This window comes from Gobius niger (genome assembly GCF_951799975.1).
Source record: "Gobius niger genome assembly, chromosome: 15".
In the NCBI taxonomy this organism is placed as follows: domain Eukaryota; kingdom Metazoa; phylum Chordata; class Actinopteri; order Gobiiformes; family Gobiidae; genus Gobius; species Gobius niger.
Window position 1 is genome coordinate 12,283,993 of NC_136866.1, and position 26,390 is coordinate 12,310,382.

The 26,390-nt window shown below is 41.8% G+C and overlaps 4 protein-coding genes across 4 annotated transcripts; 2 read left to right on the forward strand and 2 right to left on the reverse strand.

The window, feature by feature from the left end:
- The first annotated feature begins 2,895 nt into the window (after positions 1-2,895).
- znf292b (zinc finger protein 292b) lies at positions 2,896-15,121 on the forward strand. The gene is made up of 8 exons (XM_079572025.1): positions 2,896-3,101; positions 4,563-4,717; positions 4,803-4,878; positions 5,879-6,014; positions 6,138-6,346; positions 6,431-6,567; positions 6,721-6,862; positions 7,008-15,121. The coding sequence occupies exons 1-8, from the start codon at positions 2,937-2,939 to the stop codon at positions 14,850-14,852; spliced, it is 8,865 nt and encodes a 2,954-aa protein (XP_079428151.1). The 5' UTR covers positions 2,896-2,936; the 3' UTR covers positions 14,853-15,121.
- A 982-nt stretch (positions 15,122-16,103) lies between these two features.
- gjb7 (gap junction protein beta 7) lies at positions 16,104-19,881 on the reverse strand. Its single transcript, XM_079572049.1, has 3 exons — positions 19,722-19,881; positions 17,352-17,760; positions 16,104-16,523 (listed from the first exon to the last, which is right to left on the reverse strand). The coding sequence occupies exons 2-3, from the start codon at positions 17,754-17,756 to the stop codon at positions 16,113-16,115; spliced, it is 816 nt and encodes a 271-aa protein (XP_079428175.1). The 5' UTR covers positions 17,757-17,760; positions 19,722-19,881; the 3' UTR covers positions 16,104-16,112.
- Positions 19,882-20,706: 825 nt separating this feature from the next.
- On the forward strand, positions 20,707-21,560 carry smim8 (small integral membrane protein 8). Its single transcript, XM_079572154.1, has 2 exons — positions 20,707-20,969; positions 21,123-21,560. Exons 1-2 carry the CDS (start codon positions 20,847-20,849, stop codon positions 21,279-21,281), a joined length of 282 nt encoding a protein of 93 aa, XP_079428280.1. The 5' UTR covers positions 20,707-20,846; the 3' UTR covers positions 21,282-21,560.
- ddx51 (DEAD (Asp-Glu-Ala-Asp) box polypeptide 51) lies at positions 21,394-25,512 on the reverse strand. Its single transcript, XM_079572153.1, has 13 exons — positions 25,384-25,512; positions 25,068-25,218; positions 24,851-24,996; positions 24,463-24,641; positions 24,276-24,384; positions 24,053-24,192; positions 23,718-23,889; positions 23,521-23,636; positions 23,331-23,447; positions 22,007-22,108; positions 21,868-21,931; positions 21,659-21,793; positions 21,394-21,528 (listed from the first exon to the last, which is right to left on the reverse strand). The coding sequence occupies exons 2-13, from the start codon at positions 25,210-25,212 to the stop codon at positions 21,511-21,513; spliced, it is 1,443 nt and encodes a 480-aa protein (XP_079428279.1). The 5' UTR covers positions 25,213-25,218; positions 25,384-25,512; the 3' UTR covers positions 21,394-21,510.
- Between the last annotated feature and the right edge of the window lie 878 nt (positions 25,513-26,390).

Here is a 26,390-nt window from a genome sequence, read left to right on the forward strand (position 1 = left end):
AAGACACCAAATAAGAAATAAAGTAAACTAAACCCAAGCATGTAAAAGTTAACAGTGATGACCTTAGATAATGGGTGATGTTCCTGGGTGAATTTAGTTCTGTCATGGCCCAAGTAGATAAGCCCTCCTTCCCCACTGTCTCTGCATTAATCCACTAAGCCACGAAAAGGGCTGCTCAGTTCAGTCGGCCAGGGATACAAAGAAAGGAGCTCAAATAATGTCAGCTTTTCAATTGTGAAAATGTTTTAGTGAACTGTCAGGGACGTAATATATCGTATTTGTGGGGCCCAGTAACTTGTTGTTTATTTTAGTTTTTCACCATGACAAGCTTCTTGGCTATAACTGAAAAAAACAAAACAAAAAAACATGTCTGTTATCTGTGTTATATGATGATTCCCCATTCTGGGTCTTGCATTGTTCATTGTATTATTCTTTGTTCATTTTTATTATCATAATTAAATTTCACTGGTCGTTGAAACCGGATTGTTTTTCTCATTCTGCCTGATGACGCTTGCTAGGGTTTATCAGCTGTTCCATGTGGTGAAGCAGGTGGAGGATAAACTGTACCTCACAAATCCTTCAGATCTTAGTAAATGCTCTTGCACTTTCTGTTGACTCTTGATGTCAGACTATTTGAAAGCATTATGTGTACATAAAGACAATAAATTAAAAAGCCCATATTTATCTCAACAAACAGGTGTAGGCTGTGCATAGAGTTTCATGAGACAATCCAGCACAGTGTAGGATACTGGTAGGGAAAGCTTTGTGTATACGGGAGCGTCTTTCCAAGGGGCTGGCTAAAGGAAAATAAGAGCAGAGTATGGACAGGACTACCTCCAAAGGAGGTAGTGAATGACTGAACCAAGATCATGTGGGACAGCTAGATAGACTGACAGAGTAGTAACCAGCAACGGACTGGACATTGTGATGGTGGACAAACTGCAGAGGAAAGCCATTGTCGTTAATATAGGCTACAGTTGCTATACCAAGTGATGCCAACATATAGAAAAAGAAACACAATAAACTAGAAAATGAACAAGGGCTCCCAGGGAACTTGGAGAAGAAAGCCTGGAGAGTGAAGGCGTCAGTGGTGCCCTTGCGTTATTTTTGTAAGCCACAATACTACCCTCTAGTGTACAAAGATGAATCCTACTGCAAATAGCACCAACAGTGCCAGTTGAGCATTAGAGAGGAAGGGATGGAGGGGCCACCTTAATAATATATAATCAAAATATTGAGGCAGAGGGAAAATAGTACTATCTGACCTATCTGAGCAGGAACATACTTGGCATTATGAATGATTATTTATTCATTAGGGAGACACGGTGGCACAGCGGTTAGTGCTCTTGCTCTTGCAACAAGATCTAGGATGGTGGGGGTAGGAGTGTGTGAGTGGGTGGGTGAGTATGTGCAGAAGATAAGATAAGATAATCCTTTCTTGATCTCAGAGTGGAGATAGTAACTTATTACATTAGCGCTCAAGAAACACTTAAGGTGTGCAAAATAGACAGGAAATGTGCAAAGAAGTATCTTGAATAATGAATAAAAAAGCTTAAAAGGGCAAAACTAGAACAGACTATAAAATGTAGAATATCACAATGTTAGCATTGACAGTGCTTTGCTGAGTGAGTGGTGTGTGGCAAGGCAAGGCAAGGCAAGTTTATTTGAAGAGCACAATTCATACACATGGCAATTCAAAGTGCTTCACAGTTGCATAAAATTACAAGAAAACAAATAAAATCAATAAAACATCAACACAAAATTAATCAATTACAGTGAAAGGCAAGAGTGAGGATACAATACTTTCAGTTGTCATATGCATGGCCAAAAATAATTGTTTTCAGCCTGGATTTGAACATTGTCAGAGTTGAGGCCTGTCTCAAATCTTCATGAAGACTGTTCCAGATTTTAGCTGCATGAAATTGAATCGCAACCTCACCGTGTTTATTATTGACTCTGGGAACCACCAGGACACCCCTCCCTGAGAACCCTCAGGGCCCGAGATGGAACATACGGCTGTAACATGTCAGAGATGTACTTCAGTGATAAACCATGAAAAGACTTGTACACAAGCAGAGCTGTTTTAAAGTCTATTCTCTGAGTGACCAGAAGCCAGTGCAGAGACCGGAGCACTGGACTAATATGGTCGTATTTCCTGGCTCTTGTCAGGACTCGAGCAGCAGCGTTCTGGATATACTGCAGCTGTCTGACAGCTCGTTTAGAGAGGCCAGTGAGCAGGCCGTTACAGTAGTCTAACCTGCTGGAGACAAATGCATGTGTGGTGTGTAGCCAGGCCTGGTCCGGTTGGGGACAAAGGATGGAAATTAGCCAGGATATAATGCGATGTTGTTGTTTTTTGTACTTTTTTGTAAATGCATTGTCCCTTTAAATAAATAAATACAGAAATACAAATACAAATTGCCAATATTTATTGCATAGAATTAAACATACATTTCCAAAGATAGCCTATTTTAGGGTAGTAGAAAGGTTTTTGGATTGTTAAAAAAATAGACGCATTTCCCCCCCACCACAGGTTAAAACCTATGTTACAGGGCTGGCTAATGTGCTGAGCTGTTGCAAAATGCTGATGAATATACAAAACAGGCTAGCAATGCCAAAATTGGCTCGAATGCTCAACTAGACACCAACAGTGCTATTTCCCAATCTATTATCAAGATTACGTTTATGGGAGGGGACCAAATATCTGTCATCTTTATGCTTTCTCAGAGTCTGGCCACCTTCAAGTGTTATGCTCTTCCTTTAAACAGGCCAGAAGTAGCCATGCTCTCCCCATATACACCAGTGCACATGGGGGCCACTCAGCAGGGGTCCCTTTGTAACGCAAGGGCCCGAGAGAGGTATGTAGTATGTGACGTCACTACGCAGAGCGCTGCGCATTGTGCGCAAAGTGCTACGCGTTGTAGTTGGGTGTGAAGATGGCGGACGAGGAGGCCGAGAGGGACCGTGGTCCTGAAGACGATGTAAATGTTGTTTTAACAGGACTAACACTGCGTTTACAAGAACTACAGGAAAACATGGTCAAAGAGAGCCAGGACTCCCCGACCCAGTCCTCATTCAATTATTGCCAAGACTTCTGTCGGGTAAGTGGACAGTGGGCTAGTGCCTAGCCTCCGAGAGTCTGTTCCCAGTGAACCCCCCAGAGCACTGTGGAGATTGTGGGAGCACAGCAGTGAATGGGACAACGTGCCTTTGTGCTATCTGAAATGAAAATGAAAATATACTTTGATAATTTCGTTCAGAATCACACGTTGATACACGCTACAAAGTTGTTGACAGTCAACGGTTTAGCTTCTAGCATGCAACGGCTAATAAATGGTCTGAAGCTTCCTGTTATCGATCTAATTGCATTTAAAAGACCTTACTATCTATTATACTGGCGCTGAGCTTGGTGGCACTTTCGCCCAGCTTTTGCATATCCGTGTTTGTGAACCCACTGTGTGAGCATCTGGCTGCAGACCCAGTTATTTCAAGGCTGTATTGTAGCATGTTGTAGTGTTTAGCACCGTGCGCGTTCACGTCTCCATCATCATTCCACTGATTGTCTCTGTGCGTGTCCGGGGCCGTGCATTGTCCTAAAGATGTAGGACCTTAGGTGAAAGAAGACGTGGAGTTTAATTGTGACATACCTTATTTTAAGTTGTGCAGCCAATAATTTGGGTTTCTTGGATTTCCCTCGGCCAGTCACGCGTGTGTACGTGCAGAATGAAACGCACGCCTTTGCGGAGTTCATTATATGAGGATCATGCATATGAGAGCCCCGCAGACAGGTAACTGAAGACCAGCATATCCCCCTAGCACATGAATCTGCGCTGAGGGGCCATACATTAAGGGCCCCGGGGGTCAAGAGTAAAGTCCACTTTGATCAAGATAATTGTATTATTAATGAGCTTGAACCACACTAACAAGTATCAGCAAATTCATCATCTTGACAATGGCTGCAGCTTGGATATGATGACCATTATACAATATATGAATCCCCCGAACAACGCTATGGAAATAGCCAAATAATAGACAGATAGGCGGCTTTGGCTAAAGTACATGAAGTGTGTATGTGAGTGATTGGTGCTGCTATTCTGCTGGATATGACAAAAAATATCTTGAACATTGGGATAATAAATTATTGCAATCTTGTACGGAGCCGTTTGAGCATTAAATGTTTCATTGTTATCAAACAAAAAATGGAAGCAATTTTTATTTTCATCAAATTATGTCAAAACAAAGCTGAAAATAAAATAAACCTAAGTTAAGGAAATTATGACTTGAACAACTGAACCTTCTTTTTGTCCATATAGCTTTTTATTTTGTGTTTGTTTTTAGGCTGTGTCAGCAAAAAATAACATTCCTAGTCAGATGGAAGGTCTCAGTGACTTAATATATTTCTTGCAATATGGGTATCACGTTGCCTAATATTGCGATGATAATGATTTGGCGATATATTATTGTGCAGAATGGCACTGTCGTTATTACGCTGCTGTAACATTTCACATCTCTACTGTAGGAAATCTTTCATCACAGCCTAATGACTTTGAACATTTGTGTAGGCCCTGCTGGAGTCTGCGGGCTGCTGGAGAATGGAGGATGAGCCAGTGCCTGTGGTTCGAGTGTACATGGTCGCCTTGCGGAGTTATGCGGAGACCTCCGCTTACCTTTCTATGGAGTGTGACAGCGTGCCACTCGTGGTGGAGAGACTTGCAATGTAAGTCCTGTTGCACCTTAGACAAGTCTTTTTCCAGGTTTATGCTTCCTGAAATATTACTTATACATTACTCACTTATTGCCAGGAGTTTTGTGGAACTTCTGCTGTCACAAAAGGAGCTTCCAGAAGACGTTTGGAATGAATTCAATTCATGTGTCCAGGTCAGTTACTGATGAGGAGCATGTACAGTTACAAGTCTTGTTGTATCACTTTAGCACTGACATTAAGGTTAGACAAAATGTTCATAATTGCAACACATCCCCTCCCTCCCATTACTGCCCCCTATTGTGTAGATATGTATTTGATATTAGGATTATCTTTTTGCATCAATGGATTGAGCGGAACAAAATTATGACATGTTGTAGAAATGATAAAGCTGATTGATTCGAATTTCATAAAAATATAACAACAATAATGCAGAATGTAATGATAACTGCCCAGTCAGATAGATTTAATATGAACAACAGTTAAGTGTTGTTATTATAGCAGCGGGTCAGAGATTAATTCGATCACTCAGTTGACTTGTTTTTGTATTTGGTAACTAGTCACAGTGAGCTTTGTTGCAATGTTTGTGCTACACAAGTGAGAAATTTCAAGTTAAGAAATCCATATTTCTCTTTCAAAAACCGTCTGTTAAAATACAAACAGGAAAATTTAGGATGCCTGCAAAAAAATGCAATTGGGTTCAATGTCATTGTGTGAGTTCTAAAGTAAACAAGCACATAGCACACACAAGAATTGCTCTATTATTGTCCTTGTAGTTTTTTTTTTTTTTAAACATAGTGCTATGTGGTGTAAATGTATACTTGGAAAACCATAATGAAGTTTATCTGATGTTGAGGTCATGTGTGTCAACACTACTTTGTAAATCTCTAACATGTAGCTATATTTTACCTAAATACTCAAGACAACATTGCAAATGCAACCAGAGTCTATGGCACACTATGGCACTATCCTGCTGTGTACTCGATCCTGCTGCTGCTGACTTACATTCCTAGATATTTGCCTATTTTGTAATGTAGTGGGATATTTTGTATTTGCTCCCAAAAGGCTTCTTTTTGGTAAACAATAATAAGAAAAACAAGAAAAAACTTACTGTTCAATCATAGACACCCACTGATGTTTGATCATATAGAAACATCTTGCTGTATTTGTGCTCAGTTTTCACATGGTAAACTCCAGGAGACTGGAATTACCCAGCTCTCTATGCTTTGGACCCTGGGCCAACAAGAAGGTGTTTGGACCAACCCTGTCCTGCAAGGCATTCTGTCAGGAGAAGAGCTTCCATCCCAGCAAAGTACGTTTGTGATATAATTTTGAGTGATTGTATTAATATTTATTTTGCTTCATGATGCATTCACAAATAAAATATAAATCCATAATAAATAAATCCATTGTTAACAGTAGCTTTTGTTTTCAGTTGAACAATTGCTGGTTCAGGAGGGACACCGTCTGCTGGAGCTGAGAGTTAAACAGCTGATAAAAGACCAGCAGCTGGAAAAAGCCGCACGGCTTGCAAAGACCTGCTCTGAGAGCGCCTTTTGTGAAGGAAAGGCAAATTTCAAGCAGATGTACCTTGTCTGCCTTTGCCTTTGCACTACCATACAACAGGATCAACTCATGGAAGAGGCAAGAAATATAGCTTTGTCTTGAATTTTGTCATTCTTTTCATACTACTACTAAATCTGAGTATTGTGAATGTGTCTACTCCAGCTCAGTAAGGTGGACTGCCATGATGTGTTGGAGATGATCTGTAACTTGGAGTCTGACGGTGATGAAACGGGAGCCTTCACTTTGTGTTCAGCCTTCTTGTCCCGACAGCTCCTGCAGGCAGATGCATACTGTGCTTGGTGAGATTTTCATGGGTTATACTTTCTATATATATTATAGAATATTATATATTCACTTTATATGTAATAATCTCTTTATATGTAATAATAGGTACTAAAACCCACAAATTACTTGACATGTATTGTGCACTTAATCTGACCTAACTTTTCCAGGGAGCTTACTTTGTTCTGGAGCAAATTGCTGAAGCGTCTTGAACCCAGTGAGAAGGCCTTTCTGGACAAATGCTGTCAGATGTCTTTACTCTCCAAAACTGTCTACCACATCTTGTTCCTGATCAAAGTCATCCAGTCTGAAGTGAGTTACACTTGTTTCTTCTACTAGTTATTAATGCAGTTGCAACTATACCATAGCTCTGCAGTTTTGCCTAAGGACAAAGGACAATTTGAAATCTTTAGACCTATGTATTTGGTGTTCACTAAGAATGTCTTTTCTATTTCAGATCAATGAGGCAGGTCTACCTGTGTGCATTGAAATGTGCATAAGGGCTCTTCGGATGCAGACAGAGGATGGAAACACAAAAGCCACAGTGTGTAAAACCATTACCTGTTTACTTCCCAACGACCTTGAAGTGAAGCGTGCCTGCCAGCTCACCCAGTTCCTGCTGGAGCCTACTGTGGATTCGTACTACGCTGTGGAGACTCTTTACAATGAACCAGATCAAAAATTGGATGAGGATAAAATGGCTGTTCCAAATTCATTGCGGTGTGAGCTGCTGCTGGTCTTCAAAACGCAGTGGCCTTTTGACCCAGAGTTCTGGGACTGGAAAACGTTGAAGAGGCGCTGCCTTGCTCTTATGGGAGAGGAGGCTTCAATAGTTTCATCCATTGACTCACTGAATGATACAGATGATGCCGAGGAGGAGGACACATGGATTGACGATGGGTTTTTAGAAAGCGCTGATAAAAAAGTCAGTGGCACATATGAACTCACCGACCAAATGGACAAGAAACAGAAAAACAGAGAAATGAAGAAGCTACGTGAGAAAGGCTTCATATCTGCCAGGTTCCGAAACTGGCAGGTCTACATGCAGTACTGTGTACTATGTGACAAGGAGTTCTTAGGCCACAGAATCATACGACATGCACAGATCCACTTCGACCGTGGGGTGTACAGCTGCCCCATTTGTACTCAGTCCTTCAACTCCAAAGAGACTCTGATTCCCCACGTCACCTCACATGTTAAACAGTCCAGCAAGGATAGGCTAACTGCAATGAAGGCTAACAGGAAACTTGCTAATCCTAAAACTGCTGCCCCTATGATTGCCTCTTTAATCGGCAAGACTGAAAATGATGGTTCAAAAAGTGGAGGTTCACTGGGGCAAAATGCTGACTGTATTCAAAATAGTCACGGACGATTTTCTGAAGAGCCTAGCGAGGAAGTTGTGTGTCCTGTCGGCACATGCAAAAAGACCTTCAAGTTCTACCGAAACCTCATCGCTCATGTAAAAGCCCACAGAGATGACGAGGAGGCAAAGTCTTACCTTGATTTGCACAGTAATAAGGTAGTGTGTCAGTATTGCCGTCGCCATTTTGTCAGTGTTAACCACCTTAATGATCATCTACAGGTTCACTGTGGCACAAAGCCATACATATGCATTCAGCTCAACTGCAAAGCTAGCTTTCTTTCAAACACTGAACTGCTTGTGCACAGAAAAACACACTCCCATTTTAAGGCAAGATGCATGTTTTCAAATTGTGGCAAAATTTTTAGTGAGGCCTTTAAGCTCTATGACCATGAGGCAAAGCATTACAAAACTTTCACTTGTAAATTTGTGGACTGTGGGAGGGTCTTTCATACACAGCAACAGCTGGATTTGCACCATAACGATCACGCCATTAAAAAAGAGACAGACATCTCTTCTCCAAAGGAACAACCCCTGCAGAGTTGCTCATCTCTGAATAAGACACAGATCATGCCTAATGCATCCACACAAAAAGAAACTGAGAGGTCACCAGAAAAGTACAGAGCTGAAACTGTCAGTGTTGGGAAACCAGAGACCCTTGAAAGCCTCTTAAAAGCTTCACAAACCCCTATCAGAACTGTAGATCGTTTCGAAATCAAAACTGAAGTGCAAGATGAAGTTTCCATCGATGAGGCAAGTCAGAGTGTTAACCTGCAAACAGATTTAGGGCCAGCTGATATGTACTGTAAACAAGAAACTCATCCTAACAGAACTCCAGATCATTTAAAACAACCATCTCCCCAATATCAAAAGCATATATCTCCATTTGAGGCTACTATCAATAAAATGCTGCGTGAAAAAACATTGCTACAAAGTGAACTACAGTTTTTCTCCAGTAGTTTCAATCAAGGCCTGATCAAGTACGGTGGCCTGCCCGTCAGTAACGCAACTAGACCGACTTCACCACCACAGACACAACACACTCCTATGGCAACAGGAACCCAGTCTATTCCCATGGCAACAACACAACCTAATCCTATGGCAACAACACAACCTATTCCCATGGCAGCAACACGACCTATTCCCATTGCAACAACACAGCCTAATACCATGGCAACAACACAGCCTAATCCCATGGCAACAACACAGCCTAATCCAATGGCAACAACACAACCTAATCCCATGGGAACAACACAACCTAATCCCATGGCAACACAAACTATTCCCGTGGCAACAACACAACCTAATCCCATGGGAACAACACAACCATATCCTATGGCAACACAAATTATTCGACCTAATCCCATGGCAACAACACGACCTAATCCCATGGGAACAACACAACCTAATCCCATTGCAACACAAATTATCCGACCTAATCCCATGGCAACAACACGACCTAATCCCATGACAACAACACGACCTAATCCCATGGCAACACCACGACTTAATCCCATGGCAACAACGCAACCTAATCCCATGGCAACGACACAACCTATTCCCAAGGCAACAACCCAATCTGTTCCGATGGTAACAACACAACCTATTTCTATGGCAACAACACAGCTGACTCCTATGGCAACAACCCAATCTGTTCCCATGGTAGCAACACAACCTTTTCCCATGGCAACAACACAACCTATTGCAAAGGCAACAACCCAATCTGTTCCGATGGTAATAACACAACCTACTTCTATGGCAACAACACAACCCACTTCGGTGGCAACAACCCAATCTGTTCCCATGGTAACACCACAACCTTTTTCTATGGCAGCAACACAACCTATTCCCATGGCAGCAACAACACAACATATTTCTATTCCAGCCACACATCCCCTTCATTCTGTAGAAAAGTTGCAAGCTGTTCCACCTGCTGTGGCCACATGTGCAACTCAAGAAGTAAAAATGAATAAATCTCCACCCGAGACGATTTTGAGAGAGAGATATCATTGTCCCTTTGACTTGTGCACAAGAAATTACAGTTGTTATAAGAGTGTTTCCAAACACATTAAAACATCCCACCCCGATATGTACGCAATTCGCAGGATACCACGTTGTGAAATTAAGGTAACCTATGTTTCTGGTCCCCCTCCAACTCTAAAGCCTTTTGGAGGAACTCAAAAGAAGTCAAAGGTCATCCTGCCTCCTCCCCATACAAATATGGTGAACAATTCTAATGCAGAAAAGTTACTTTCACCTGTAAATACAACTGGCCCTCAATTAATGGAAAATGTTTTAAATCCTATTGTAGTGGCTCAATTAAAAACCACTACTAGTACTAGTTCCTTACAAACACTTAATCAGCCAGTCTTTCCAATGGCCACACAACAGCAGCACAAGTGCGGTACTGCAATGATGAATTCACCCAGACCACCCGAATCCATCACTGCGCCCATTGTGCCCAAAGGCCTCACAGAGTCAAACCCAGCTGTACCCAGTACTCGAAACGGTTTTCAACCTCTCAATATGCCAACCCCCACCAGTAGTGCTCTCCGGCCACCTAGGAGTCAAGCAATGTGGTCTGCATCTCATCAAAATCAACAAATACCAAGGGGTGCCACTTCCCAATTACATCCAAATAGGCCATCTACCAGTGTCCCCCTGCCATCTGACCATCGATCTTCTGTTTCCATCGATCCTAATCTTCTTTTGGCACACTCTCTAACAAAGGCATACAAGGAGATGCAAAGTAGTGCTCTATACAGACCATCTGCCAATGCGGTTCTGCCACCTAAAACAGTAATAAAAACTGAAGAGGAAAGTCTGCCCTTATGGCCATCTGTCTCTGAAGTTAACCATGGTCAACATGGGACACCTCCGCAAATGCACCCAAACAGAGCAATGGGAGCTGAAAGTGTTCCTCTTCCATTTAAAGATCATCCGAGAGGCATCCCGTTGAGGGCTGACCAAAAACCAAACCAAACTTCTGTGAGTTCTAATCCAACATCTAACACGCGTTGTAGTCCTCTACCTCTTTACACACCGCAACCAGCCTCACCTCTGTCTTCAGTTGGGAAACACAAAACCTCTAAATGCTGCCAATCGACATTTTCACCCCTTATTCAAGAAACACAAACAAGTGCTAAACATTCACAAATGCTTCCCACAGCTATGTACAACACTAATGCGCCCATCCCAGCAAAAGGTCCTCCTATCCCTGGGGAGTGTAACGACAATACAGCTGCCATCCAAGCATCAAGCATGCAATTAAGTTGTAAACCTCCTGTACCTGCCAACATTAAAAATGAGAACTGCCAAGACAGTTCTCCTTTCACACCACATGGAGACTCAACAGAGTTGATGAATACTAACACAGTGCAAAATCCTCACAGCCAACCTCTGCAGAACCAAGCTACTGCAGACGACAATCCAGAAAATGGCAAACCAGCTCGAAAACGTAATAAGGTCAGATGGCCTGCTATTGTCAGAGATGGAAAGGTTTTTTGTCCACGATGTTTTCGATCATTTAAGAGTACAAAATCTCTTGGTGGGCATTTGTCTAAGCGACTAAAATGTAATCCATTTGATGAAATAGAACTGAATTCTGACCTCCCAGCATCATTTCTTGACCTCCTTAATTCAGACCAAACTGTTAGTAATTCACCACAAAATACTTCAATTAATCCACACGAGACCTGCCACAACAAACCACACACTTCTAAATCACATGGCTCAACAGAACAGGCAAGCTATAGCTCTCAGAAATGTCAAGACCAGTTAGATGGAGAGACAAGCAATGATACCCTTCAGCAAATCATGACGGCGTCTAATATGGCAGACCTGTGTATACCTCCACAGCCAACTCAATTTCAGAAGTGTTGTGATTCTGCTGTAAAATGTTTCCAGAGCAGCACTGCTTTACAATCTGTGGAAGGTGGTGTTCAAGACGTTAGCTCGTCTAGCCCTCCGTATTATCATCAAACAAGACCGCCCGGAAAAAGATATCCTACACCGCTACTGTCCCAAGCACTCAAAGAAAACCAAACTTCTGCATCAGTCAAAGCCATAAGCAGATGTCAAAGTGAAATCCCTTCAAAGGACCAGCTGAAAGTTTCAAACACTGCAGTTCCAATTGTACATTCAAAAGGTCCTCCTCCAAACAAAGCAAAACCCCCTCATGGAAATACTACTGAGCAAAATATTAAAAAGAAATTACGGGAGCAGATTTTGGCCGGTGACTTTCAACGCAGAAACAATTTGAGTCACTTAGCCAATGCCTGTCATCATTTTGAGTCAGAAAGCCCGATGTCTTGCAGCTCTGAGACAAGCTCTAAAAATGAGGATTGTCAAATTAATTGGGATTCCAAGAGCAACTGGCCAAAGGGAGAAACTCCTCCCATCATCCCTGGCACTGCGGCTGAAATAGATGAACTTTTAAAAACCCACAGCTTTACAAGTTTCAGACAAAACTACCCCTCAAAGCAGGGCTCGGAGAGCCCTACAAGCACAGGTCTCAGTCAAGACGTAGATATTGAGTCCCAGCAATTATCTCCCAGCCAACAGCAGTGGTTTTCAGAACTTCAGATTGCATTTGATAGCTTAAACCTTATCAGGGAGTCTCCTGATCCTGTCCCTGAGCCTGCTACTGATCGTGTCAGCTCAGATACATTGTTTGGCAGTTCAAGTAAACCATTAGTGGTTAAATCAGAAGACTCTCAATCTTCTGTTTTGCCCAAAACATTTTACTGTGTGTCTGAAAATTGCACCTATGTTACTCTTTCAAGTGCTGCATACTGGAGACATCTCAATAAAGTCCATGACTTTGGATTTGAACAGATTAATGCCGTCAAACAAAAATATGGACATAGTGCTACATTTCAGTGTCAAAAATGTCCAAGAACATTTACACGTAACCCAAATCTTAAAACGCATTACATCTCTGCTCACCAATTGTCAATTGAAGAAATCGAAGAGTTGGACCTGAAACGTAGGAAAGACAAGGCAGCTATGACCCGTTTGATTGCTGTACAGTCTGAGGGAAAACAAGAATTACAATATCAGAGACCAAGTGATCCTGGAGGTACTTCAGTTATCCAGTCTTTGCCTTCTGCAAATATGCATAGTATAGCTTTGAAGCAGACAGGACATGGCAGAATGTCTACAACCGGACATGCTACAAATGGCCATCAGAGAACTAAATTTAGTAAGCCTTTTCCAAATGGTTGTCAATTGGCCATTGCTCATCTACCCCAAACTGAAGTCTCTCCTCATGTGGCTAAAAGACCACTTACAGCTGGCAAACAGGCAAACAAACCAGCAGCAGTGAAAGCTAGCAATGATCCGCTGAAGAAAACTGACAAAAAATCTTCGTCAAGCGATGCACTGAGCCAGTACAAGCCTTACCGCTGTGTTCACAAAGACTGTGAGGCTGCTTTTGCCATTCAGCACAATCTCATCCTTCACTATAGAGCTGTTCACCAGTCCGCTCTGTCAGCCCTCGAGGTCAACAAAGAGCAAGACCAGAATGAGGCAGATGAAGCCGTGGAGCAGCAGGAGGAGGAAGAGGACGAGGCACACATTTCAGAGTTCAGATGCCAGGTCAAAGATTGTTCCAGAATCTTCCAAGAGGTTCTTCATCTCATGCAACATTATCTTCGGCTGCATGAATTCACCATTGATAAAGTGGGCGACCTCTTATCTGTAATTAGGCTGGGAAGATTTACGTGTGGCCATGAAGGGTGCACTGTCTCCTTCACCGCTTTCTGGAAGTATGTTGCTCACATTAAAGAACTACACAAAGATATTAGGCTGTCCAAACCGGAGAACATGTACAAGTGTGAGATTGAAGGCTGTGATCGTGCCTATGCCACAAAGTCCAACATGCTTCGGCATTTGATGAAAAAGCATAATGATTATTACCTACAGAGGCAGCCAAAACTAGATGATGGTGCTAAACAAAACTCAAAAACTCAGTATCAACTCAATAAGACAAGTGACGGGAAGGAAAATATTGAGAGTAATAAAACAAGTCCACAGAAAGACAATGACTCCAAAAGAACACGTAAAATCAACAACTATTGGACTAAGTATGAAAAACCCGTTTTAAAATCAAAGGTCGAAGCATCTGCCATGTGTACAAAATCTTATCCGCTGCAATATCCCTGCATGATTAAAGGTTGTGAGTCGGTCATGAATTCAGAGAAGAGCATCCTCAAACATTACACAGTTCATGGCCTCAGTGAAAAGTTTTTAGAACAGCACAGGAGTCACTATATTTTCTGCAAAAAGTTTCCCAGACAGAAAAACGGTTCGGTTAGAAGCGATGACTCCAAATCTGACCAGTCCTCTGACTCTGAACCTGAGCTAATGGGTCACAATGGCACAGAGGAGACGCAGCTCGAAGGTTCCAGGCCCTTTCTGCGCAAACGGACAAGCCCAATAATCCCCGCTGCTCTGCTTGACTCGCTGTCTAATGACGACAGTTCGGATAGCTCTGTGGTTATCAAACGCAAGCGAGGGCGGCCCAAAAGGATTGTTGAAAAAATTGTCAAACGCAAAAAAATGTCCCATCCACCCAAAGAAAGTGAGAGCAGGGATGAGTGTTCAGACTCTTCAGTTGTCCCGTCAGAAGAGTCGTCTGAGCATACGGCGTCATTGACTGCTTTCAAGCCCATGGGATTTGAGATGTCTTTTTTAAAGTTCCTGGAACAGTCAAACAAGACACAACCTTCTTTAACGTGCGAAATCCCCCTGATTGGCCCTTGGGTCAGATTATCCCAACTGAGCACCAAAGAAACCTGTATCAAATTCAACAACCCCCAGAATCTGAAATCATTAGACAAAGTAAAAATAGTAGTTGACAAAGCGTTTGTTGGTGTGAGTGAACTTATGTTAAAACAGCTGCAGAACATGCAACCTATGGTTTTGTTGGAGAAAAAATAAGTTTTGTTTTTTTGGGAGCAGTATCTCAGGACAAGGCAACTGCATACCCTATAGAAATGTTCTGAACAGTACCACTGATTTATTACTATAAATATGAACTTTTTTTTTAAATCTATATGTATATATAGAAAAGTGTATGCATGTTTAACTTATGGACTGATATCCTTTGTCTCAACTTTCACTGTGGGACTTCTCGTGGACTTTATATGGCTAGTCTTGTGATTAGATTGTAATTTGAAAATGTTGTGTACATATTTTAAAACGTTGCATACTGCCACCAGCCGTCTCACTCTTATTAAATAACATTTTATAACTGCTTGTTCTGAAGTCACTTGTTTGCTTATAATTGCATCTTCGGCTAGAATTTAACATCAAATTACATACACATCAACACTCTGCTCGGTGTTTGCGATTGACTTTGAATTATGAACATGATTGGAATAAAGTTTGGGATTAGGATAGTTTAATAACATTTAACAACTAGTACTGGTATGAAACGTTTATTTAAAAACACATTCAAAAGCATAAAAATATAGTATTCCTATATGTCGTAAATGGATATATATTTATTCAATGTTGACAAAAAAGGATTTGAAGAACATCTGGTTTTGAATGGCACGCAGCTCCTCATTGTTTCCACTAGATGCCGCTGTTGTCCAAGCAATGTGCCGTCTATGAATGTGCTCAGAACCTTGACCATTACATGGGTTTACACAAACAGACATTTGCCATGGTCTACAACCTATCAAATCAAACAATTAATAGTTGCTTGTTTTTGCACTACTGTACAGCACTGGCGCAAAGGGGATCTTTAAACATTTTGGGACTAAAGAAGTCTGAACATTCCCATCTATAACCTGAATTAGGGTGTTTAAGATCATGTGCAATCCACAGTTAAATTACCTTTATTTTTTAACCCTGGCACAATACTAAATGTAAAAAAAATATATATTTACAAAATGTGTAATTTGAAATGAAACCAGTGAATATATTTCAGAACCCTCTCTTCCATATAGCTCAGGATCGCAGCTCTTCAGGGGCCCCAGTTTGCTTCCTGGGTTCATAATAATAATTTTATATTAAAAAGTAATGTCACACCATCTATTCTGCATCTTATTTTCAAATTATATGGGGATATTTAGACAATGGGGGGGCCACAAAGTCTATTGTCTACTAATAAACATAGACATGTCCCACTTTGGATCCTTAATAATTAGGCAGCAGTCCTGTTAGGGAGGCCTTGGATTGGTCTGGATAGTTTTACTTTTCCTCTGTTGCGCACATGGACCGGCTCGGCAGGTTTTGGTCACTTTTTGGAGCCTGTGGCGCGGGCTGTGCGTCTGTGTTTGCTGTGGGCTGTGTGCACACAAAGCTGCTGTTGACAATAGTAGCAGGTGGTTGGTAGTGCTTCCAGTTTCTCTCTTCCACTGGGATATAGCGTCTGGTGACGCATTTCCAAAGGCGCTTCCAGAGAATATAGACAAACTCCATCACATTCAGAGCTATACAGAGGATGGATGTGCAGCCCATGATGTAGAGGAAGATCTTTTTTTCAGTGGCTTTACCGATGTAACAGTCCACGGTGTTGGGGCAAGGGCTCTCACTGCAGCGGATCAGAATGGGCACCTCAAAGCCGTTGTAGATAAAGTAGAAGGCTAACAGGAATCCTACCTGCAAATAAAACAACCAAACTCAGAAACAATATTCATTCTGACAATCATCAACTATTAATAGTTATTGGAGAGTATTACAGTCTCAGGCAAAATATAAGGCAATGTTTTGTTGTCAACTTATTGTGCTGGTCCAGTGATTTAAAAATCAGGGGTGGAATTCCTTTCCTTACAACAAACTAGGGCTGCCTTTTTAATGAAGTAATTTGAATCATTATTTATAACCAGTGAGGACAAAACCAAAGCAGACACTGATGTAGGTTTCTAAAAAGATATCTGATATCCCAGTAAAAGGCCAATCAATCAGACCAATGGCAAATATTAAAAATAACCTGGGATCTGTCATGTGACTAAAAGAGATGCCTACATATAAAGCCATACAAACACATAGTCAGTAGTCACATAATTAGCAATATGCTTTATGACATATATTTCATTGCAACTTGCACTAGTGCTGAGGGCCTTTATGTTTACCATGGAGTTAACAACCAAAACTTCCTGCATCTGTACTGGTTTTGAACAGGTGCATTTATAAATGTATTTAAAAAATAATTGTATAATGCCTTTGCAAGGTTCTCTAGATATGAGTTAAATGAGTTGGTCTGTGAGTGTGGTATTCCTATTTGACTATTTGGACTGTAACTGTATTAGCAGCTAAAGATGATGAGTGATGTGTTTTAGCCTCAGTAAGGTTATGGAAGTTGCTCTGATCCCAGTACCAGGGGGTCCATGAAGAAGGGGTGGGGGTGAGGAGGTCTGAGACTTTTGGCAATGACTTAAAGCATAGTTTTGGAGATAAAAATGGAATATTATGTTTGGAGCATCCCACCTCAAAGGCTGTCTTGAAGAGCAGACTAACAGTGTAAGTGCAGAACAGGCCCCCATCCAGGCTTCCCTTGTCTGCGTATAGTTTGCGCTTGTGCCGGGCCTCTCGATTCTCTCTGTAGGCCACATGCAGTGCCACCAGCAAAGACGGAGTTGACACCATGATGAGCTGCAGCGCCCAGAGCCGCACCTGCGACACGGGGAAGGAGCGGTCGAAGCAGGCGTTCTCACAGCCCGGCTGACGGGTGTTGCACACAAAGTCCTTCTGCTCATCCTTCCAGACCTGTTCAGCCGCAGCCACATACACCAGGATCCGAAATAGGAAGACCACTGACAGCCAGATGCGGCCAATCACAGTGGAGTACTTGTTGACTCCACTCAGTACGTTCTCCAAGAATCCCCAGTTCATCTTACTGTACAACAACAGAGAATACTGTTAGAGACGCTCCCATTTCAAGTTTGTTTCAGTGGATAAAGGTTTTTTTTTTTTCTGCATTCACAGGCATCTATACAGTGGGAACCAGTTTACATACGAACACTTTATAACACTTTTTATTTTTTTTCACACTGTCTGACATGAAACCAGAATTAACTTTTACGTTTTAGGTCAATGAGAATTGTAAAAAATATTTATATTTGTCAAATGCCAGAAGAATGAGAGATAGAATTGTCTACATGGTTTTATATTACCTTTTACAAAACCAAAAGTTTACATACATTTCATTGTATTTGGTAGCATTGCCTTTAAACTGTATAACTTGGGTCAAACGCTTTGGATATGGTAAATGGTCTGAACTTGTATAGCGCTTTACAGCAGGTAACTAGTCACCCATTCACACTCTCATGCATACACCAATGTACGCAGACACAGGAGGCAAGGTGGGTGAAGTGTCTTGCCCAAGGACACAACGGCAGTCAAGAACTGGGATTCAAACCCCCAACCATCCGATCACGAGGCAACCTGCTCTACCATCTGCGCCACTGTCGCCCCTGTCGGACATCTGTACACAAGCGTCTCACAATAGTTGGCAGGAGTTTTGGTCCATTCGTCCAAACAGAACTGGTGTAACTGAGACACATTTGTAGGCCATGTTGTGTGCACATGCCTTTTCAGCTCTGCCCATACATTTTCAACTGGATTGAGATCAGGACTTTGACGGTCACTTCAAAACATTGACAATGTTATCCTTAATAAGCCACTTTGTAACCAGTTTGGCCGTTTGCTTTGGGTCATGGTCCATTTGGAAGACCCATCTGCGCCTACTTTAACTTTCTGGCTGATGTGCAGAGATGTTGCTCCAATATTTCCACATAGTGTTCTTTCTTCATGATGTCATCTATGTTGTGAAGTGCACCAGTCCCTCCCGCAGCAAAACAACCCCACAGCATGATGCTGCCCCCAGTATTTCAAAGTTGAGATGGTGTTCTCAGGCTTGCAAGATTACCCCTTTTCCTCCAAACGTGACCATGGTCATTATGGCCAGATAATTACATTTCTTTTCCTGTAAGGCCACAGGATACGTCTCAAAAATATATATTATTATTATAATATCTCTTTTCTATGCTTCTTCCTGGCTCAGCCCATGTCGGTACAGGACTTGTTTCACTCTGGATAATTACAAACTCTAACCAGTTTCAGCATCGTCACCAGGTCTTTTGCATTTGTTCTTGGGTTGATATTCACATTTCAGACACAGCACGTTCATCTCTGGGACACAGAACCCGCCGTCTTTCTGATCTGTATGATGGCTGTATAATTGTTTGAACCAATGAACGTGGCACCTTCAGGCGTCTTGAAATTACACCCAAGGATGAACCAGACTTGTGCTTCCAAGGTCAGGACACCGTCATCTGGGCTTTCCCAAATTGTTTAAAGGTAGGCTATAATAATCTTAGTGTATGTAAACTGCTAACTCTGTAAAAGTAAGAAATTGACTAAAAAAATATTTTGCTCATTCTTTTGGCATTTAGCAAATTGAAATATTTTTTATGATTCTAATTGACTTAAAATAAGGAAAAGTTACTTCTGGTTTCATGTCAGACAGTGAGAAAAAAATGCAAATGTGTCGTTTTACAAAGTGTATGTAAATATCTGGTTCCCACTGTACAATTTAGGCTTTGTTACAACAAAACAATCCTTCAATACTTCCAAAGTACAAGTACTAGTATATGACTTGCTTCATTTCTATATTTACATATAGAAACATGTGTTTGGTTTTGAAACAGACAAGCCATATTTGAGGCAGCTTTATGAAATCTTAATCTGTAATACTGTTTACTATTAGCCATCCTCACATATAACACACAACTCCACTAACAAACTTTTGCCACATGCTATATTAAGACATTGATATTTTATTATAAAATGCTGTACCTGCGTGTCCTGGGACGCCTCTCCTCCTTGCGCTCCGTCCCTCCGTGAGTGGGAGAGACAGGTGAGAGAGTTGTACCTCAGGGAATTGGTCCATGCCACGCCTAGTTCTCCACATTTAAATACCACTGGATTTGACTGATGCTGAAACTATACCCTGTGCAGCCTGTGGGGCATAACTTGGAATGAAATCAATGTCAATGTCATTTAGTGAATTATCATCATAGAAAATAAAACCCAGTTGTTTCTAGTTTCAGCCACCACTCCAAAACATTATGATCATTAATGAAGAGTTTTGCGTGAAGTACTCTGTGCTTTTCTGTTCACATTAGTCAGTAGTGAAATCCGGTTTTGTTTAGGATGATCCAAAGCGAGTTGTTCTCTGTGGCTGAAGTTGTGGTGACGTGGGCGTGTGTGTCACCATGGACACTGCTAATGCAAATATGACTCCAGTTTCGTCTCTGAGTGCAACTGAGCAAGAGGTAGAGTTACCATCAATTATACATACACCAGTTCAACTTCCCCATCAGCACAAAGCAGTGAGGATGAATCAGCTTGAGTCTCCAGTGTTGGAAAGCACCTGGGTTATGAAAATAAATCGTTTGTTTATCTCTCTGCTATATAACTTCTGAAAGGCCACAGAACATCTCACCTTGTGGACAGGACACCAAAACTTTATAAACTTCATATTGTTCTTCTTTTTTCTTTTTTCTTTTAAAGAAAGTTTAGTGGAAAGTGTTCTGATCAAACTGCCGGAGATTTTTATCAAAAGATCTTGTTCTATGCATTAGGGTTGCATTTTAATGAACGTATATAAACCTCCAAAAAATGTTCATATATTTACGCAGTACACTTTAACACATTTTATGGTGGGAGGCTTGTTAGGTTTGTTTATGTATATATACACGGATTACACGATCACCTCCGTACCACTAGAGGCGCTGTTTTACTTCATAACCCTCTCCTACATTATTTTGCCTTCCTCTCGCAGCTCGTTGTTGTTATAAACATGGCGTCCATCTGTAGCTTCATATATCCAAGTACTTTCTAAAATGTAGTATTCTTTTTACTTTGGGTTCTCGAACTTTTATAATCCACCTCAAATTGCGGGGGCCACACAAAGCAAACATGTCGGATCCGGGGAAAGAAAATACCACCCCTCCCGAGAAAGGTTATCGCGCCCCGGGGCTGAGGGGTGCAACGACCACTACGCTGTTCCGCGCTGTCAACCCCGAGCTCTTCATCAGACCTGTAAGCATTTTGCAATCTGTTTCTCCATAGGACTTCGTTTTTTTATTTTTTGGATTTTAATTTGTGCTTCATTATTGCATATTATAGCCTAAGTATAAAGCTATTATGAAACAATACTGTATAATAATTGAGAAAGTGTTTTGTGTGTGGCAGAATAAGGTGGTGATGGGATTCGGGCTGCTCACCATCACCCTGTGCGTGGGTTACCTTGGTTACATGCACGCGACCAAAGAGAACCAGGAGCAGCTGTACGAGGCTATTGACAGCGAGGGCGAGCGCTACATGCGGAGGAAGACTTCCAAATGGGATTGAATGTTTGATGTTTGTGCCAAGATGAAAAACAAGAACAAAAAACTGCTTGACAGGAAATGATGGGGAATGACGTCCACTTGAGGTGTTGTGTACATTAAAGTGTTTATTACACTATTTGGCTGCTATTCTGAATATGACAGCTAAATATTTTATTCCAGACCATAAAATCTGAATAAGTATTCCATTTCCACCCATGGAACTTTTAGAATGAGGTCCGAAGTGTGACTCCTCACCTGGCCTTCTCCTCCTATGAACAGAGTAGCATAAATATATTTCATGGACACACCATTTGAACACAAAAATGTACAACGTTGTGAATACAATTATAATAAATTATAATTCAAAAACAGTGCTGTTTTGTTTTAAGTGTGTTGTACCTTTATGACGTCAGCCAGCTCCCTCAGTGCCTGTTCGTAACGCTGTTCCAGACTTTTGAGAAGTTCAGGTTTGACCATTTGTTTCTCGATGCCTGGACTGCCCGCCTCACTCACCATGTGCAAGAAGTTCTTCTCCTGTCAGAGCAAACCATATGGCTCATAATAACTCACTTATTTAAATAGCAAAGAGCATGTTGGATCTGCCAGACCTGCACTTTTAGGAGGAAGGTGAAGGCAAGTCCCACTCTGCCTGCTCTTGCCGTTCGTCCGATTCTGAGCAAAAAGATGAACAGTTAGAAACTGGAGGTTACGAGGAAAGATGGAGTTTTTTTTAATCAGAGCAGAGACCTGTGGATGTATGTGCGGACAAACTGCGGTGCGTCATAGTTAATTACACATTTGACAGCGCTGATGTCGATGCCTCTGGCCGCTGCGTCTGTGCTCACCAGCCTTCATGAAAACACACCATATTCTTTAAAACCTCTACCACTCTAGTTAAACACTGACAAATACATTTTTCATGAGTCTTAGGCCCAATCTCAATTCTCTTTTCTACCCCTTCCCCTCGCCCTTTCCCTACACCTTCAAACCGAGGGCTAAGGGTGAGGGTTGAAAAGACCGCCAAAAGAAATGGGACAGCCCTCCATTTGACTGCATTTCACAACTAACACAGTGAGTATGTGAGTTTGGAATGGAATTTTATTTTTAAATATATTTTTTTCTCAATTGGAACACATTTATATGAAAGAAAATGTAAAAAGCAAGCCTCTACTCTATAGCATGTTTCTACTGAACCAGTTCATCAGTAACTTGTAAGAGACTGATGCTGTTTTGCAACACCTAAACCACAGGACTCGTTTCAGGCCAAACCCAACACATTTTCATCTATTTCTGCTTCATCCGGCGCTAAATTCTCCTTCCCCCGTCCGTGTGTTGCTGCAGCCTGTTAGCCAGAGCAGTGAGAGATCAGCCGCTCTGCTCATAGCGAACTCATAGTGGGGCCGGGCAGAGGTAGACCCGCTCACAGTGCGCTCAGGGCGGGACAGGCAGCCTCCGCCTCCGCTCTGAGCCCGGAGCGGAGCTGTCGAGGTGCGCTCAGACCGCACAGTGGCACGGGTAGACAGCGGGCCCAGCAGCGAGGCACTGAACCCCGTAGGAAATAAACACCAACGTCAGCCAATACAGCGCAAACTAAGCTTTCGAAACAGCAAAGCAAAAACGTAGGACTGACACGTTAAACGCAATGGACTGTTCTAATTTTTGCACAAAGCGAATAAAGTCACAAACGAAGCATTCTGCAACTTTATAAATGTTGTAAGAGTGATTAGTGATTATGTTCGTGAATTCATTTCGCAGCATATTTCCATGTTTTGTCAAACTCCTCCTACCCCTTCGTCTGAAGTGTGCATCTGAGAAACCCTCGCTTAAAGGGCTATGTGGCCCTCACCCCTGCCCCTCGCCCTAAAATAGAATTGGGACACCCCTTTGTCTCTCGTGAACGCGCAAAATGGAGGGGAAGGGCTAAGCGGAGGGCTAAGGGGGAGAATTGAGATTGGGCCTTAGTCATCGAAATTAACAGTAAACATTGTCATTCACCATGTAGTAATAAAATAAGTAGATTTCTGGGATTTATATGTTATCTTCAGTGTATATGTAGTGTAGATGGACTTACAGTTGGATCTTTCCCTGCTCAAACTCTTTCAATGTCCTCCTCCTCTCCCCTGGACTTAGTCTGGAGGAGAACTCCATCGCCTGGATACCACCAAACAATTGCAACAGCAGCACCAGTCTAATAAAAGAAAACATTAAGTTTATTTATGCTCACTATATTCAATGGAGATAGTTATGCTGTTTATTCTGACCTATGAGCTGCCTCTCTGGAGTTGGTGAAACACAGAACAGGGCTGAGCTTCATCCGAGTGACAAAATGCAGCAAGACCAGAGGTTTCTTACTCAGTGTACATGGAACGTAGTACTCCTTAAGAATATGAGATAAAAAGGTAGAGTGAGTGGACTGCTGCTCTATGTTCTGCCCTTGTCTGAGAGCTGGAGCCCTTACCGTCAGCCCCTGTGGGAAGTTGAAGCGTTCTGGCGTCGGGGCAGTAGTAGAGTTGGGCTCAGAGGTAAAGAGGCGCGGCTGATATAGGCTCAGCTGTTGGAGCTTCTCTGGGTTGTGTGTGAGAGTGGCTGAGAATAACAGCTTCTGCAGTGGCATCTGGGGAGGGCACAGGCTAGACACAAGACAGTGCCACATAATGCTTTTTATACACAGATGAGGTCAAATAAAAAGGTATCAGAGGACAAAAAGAGCTTTGTTCTACAAAATCAAGGCTGGGAAACAGCCATCACTGTGTAAAAAACGTATGATATTGAGTGCTTTCCTTGTAAGCTCACCTGGCTGCAGTAATGTGTGATGCCTCTGTCCTCCTAAAGAGGCCACTGGCTTCATTTTCTGGAGAGTACACAGCACTGACCACCTGATTGAGCCAGGACTGATGCATGCTGTCAACCATTCTGTCAGCTTCATCAATTATCTGTAAATAAAAAAGTAAAAGTGGTCTCTATTATATAGATAGATTGAAAATTAATGGAAATCTTGTGATCAAGACAAACTCACAATAAACCGGAGATGTTTCAGACAGAAACTGGAGGTTTTATTGATGTGGTCAACAAGGCGGCCTGGTGTAGCAACAACAATGTCTGCTAAACTACGTCTTTGACCTCCCCTGGAATTAAGTCAAAAATATCAATAAGGGCTCCCTCTAAAATTTAGAACGCATGTTTGAACATGTCAGAGATTTCACCTGACTTCAGCAAGTGAAGATTGCTCAGCTGCCAATGACTTGTGTCCTGCCAGCATCACCACCTTGAGTTGCGTGCCCTCTGCGTACGTTGAGAACACTCTCCACACCTGCTGGGCCAGTTCTTTGGTGGGCAACACAGCCAAGGCTCTGACCTCGCAGATCACCCTTTGCATCAGCACCTGGTCCACACACTCAGTACATTTGTATGCAGGGGTTTGTCCTTTTATACAACACACATGACTGTATTTATCTACTTTTTTTCCTTTGACCTTCAGTCCTTTCCTTTGTTTCTAGCTAGCAGTATCCCATACAACATGCTTACTTTCTTAACAACAACTAACTTGACACTAAAATGTTTGCCAGCCTATTCAAGTAAATATTACCTTACCTGTATAACTGGTAGAACAAAAGCGAGTGTCTTGCCACTGCCGGTTGGGGCTGACACACAGATGTCTCGGGGTCTGTAGCCCCCAGGACCCACTAGTAGTCCATGCTGGGCACTTTGAAGGATGGCTGGGATGACCTCCGCTTGCACTGAGGACATACATAGTTCCTGATAGATTTTTTTATGTGGATGAGTCAAGTACATGGCTATTTGTAAATACCTGGGAAAAAGTGTTGAATTTGGTTGTTGCCGAGTTTCTTAAGCAGGTGTGGACAAAGTCCTGAGACATCAGAGAGTGAATGCAGATTGCCTTTAAGGCTGTGAGGAATGAGGTCAGGCTTAGAAAGCCACTGAGGCAGCACCATATTCACCTACACAAACAGTTCATGTCAGGTTTTACATTGTGGATTTGATCAAGACAATATTTTTAAATGAATGTAGCTAACTACTATATTATCACGGATGAAAGTATAAGCCCTTTGGGTTTTCTGAGGTGTACACTAGAAAATAGTCATGGCCATAGAGCCTGAGAATACCTTTTGTGTGTTTTTACTGGAAAATCCTCCAAGAACAGTGAACCCCAGAGCAGCAGTCTTCTCTGGAGTTTCTGAAGAATCTTCTTTTTGGACTTCATCTTTTTTGGTGTCTCCGTCTTCAGCAGCTGGAGTTTGCACTTGGCGAGCAGATAGAAGCAAGCAATACTTTTAAACACTGTAGTTTATGATTAAATTGTCTCTTTATGTAAAAACAAAAGAGAAGGCTATGTAACCTGATTGAACATGTCCAACTGAGCATTTTATCTTCTTCTTCGACTTCTTCGTCGGCACAGCTTCATCTTGGTAAGACTCGGCTTCTTCCCCACTGTCATCTTTACATTTTCTTTTCTTTTTGGATTTTTTTGGTGTGGTATTTTCTTGCTTTGTCTGTAGACTAGTTTGAGAGTTGCACTGCTTCTCTCGTTCCTTTGCCTTCTCCTTGAGTTTTGCTAATAATGTCTGGGATCGAGTGTCTTTGCTTTCGTTGTTCTCTTCCTCACCGAGGTATCTGAAATAAACAAAACATGGACGCACAGAAGACACACGGATTAATCATGAAACAATTATTAATATTAGCACTTTTTTTTTTACCTGTTTACAAGAAATAAAGACATTATTGTGTAGTAATCTTATATGCAGCAGATGAGTACTTTTCACTGTACTGATAATATTGTACAACAAGCTAAACAAAAATCAACAAAAACACGTTTTACATGCTAAGCGCAGTTTGATGACGTCACCTCATAAACGTCATCTACAGTCGCCAAAGTGAACGTGAAAAATAAAAAAATATAAAAAATAGTTTTCATTGTTACTCATTACAAACTGTACAACGAAAGCGACCATATCGTAAATTATCTGTAAAGCGACAGACATATTTTTGTAAAAAAAAATGTATATGTCACGTAAGTAGCTATAGTAACCGTTAAAGTAGTAATCGCAGTTGAAGCGCAAAATAATATAAAGTCGAATTGCGCACACACGTTAAAATAAAGAACGTTTTCTTC

Coding starts and splice junctions, on each gene's coding strand:
- znf292b (XM_079572025.1), top strand. CDS start 2,937: ATGGCGGACGAGGAGGCCGAGAGGGACCGTGGTCCTGAAGACGATGTA. Junction 4,718..4,802: donor GTGGTGGAGAGACTTGCAAT/GTAAGTCCTGTT, acceptor ACTTATTGCCAG/GAGTTTTGTGGAACTTCTGC. Junction 4,879..5,878: donor AATTCAATTCATGTGTCCAG/GTCAGTTACTGA, acceptor ATTTGTGCTCAG/TTTTCACATGGTAAACTCCA.
- gjb7 (XM_079572049.1), bottom strand. CDS start 17,756: ATGAACTGGGGATTCTTGGAGAACGTACTGAGTGGAGTCAACAAGTAC. Junction 16,524..17,351: donor TCTTCAAGACAGCCTTTGAG/GTGGGATGCTCC, acceptor TTTTATTTGCAG/GTAGGATTCCTGTTAGCCTT.
- smim8 (XM_079572154.1), top strand. CDS start 20,847: ATGTCGGATCCGGGGAAAGAAAATACCACCCCTCCCGAGAAAGGTTAT. Junction 20,970..21,122: donor CCGAGCTCTTCATCAGACCT/GTAAGCATTTTG, acceptor TGTGTGTGGCAG/AATAAGGTGGTGATGGGATT.
- ddx51 (XM_079572153.1), bottom strand. CDS start 25,212: ATGGTGCTGCCTCAGTGGCTTTCTAAGCCTGACCTCATTCCTCACAGC. Junction 24,997..25,067: donor AATTCAACACTTTTTCCCAG/GTATTTACAAAT, acceptor GTATGTCCTCAG/TGCAAGCGGAGGTCATCCCA. Junction 23,890..24,052: donor TCACACATTACTGCAGCCAG/GTGAGCTTACAA, acceptor TCTTGTGTCTAG/CCTGTGCCCTCCCCAGATGC.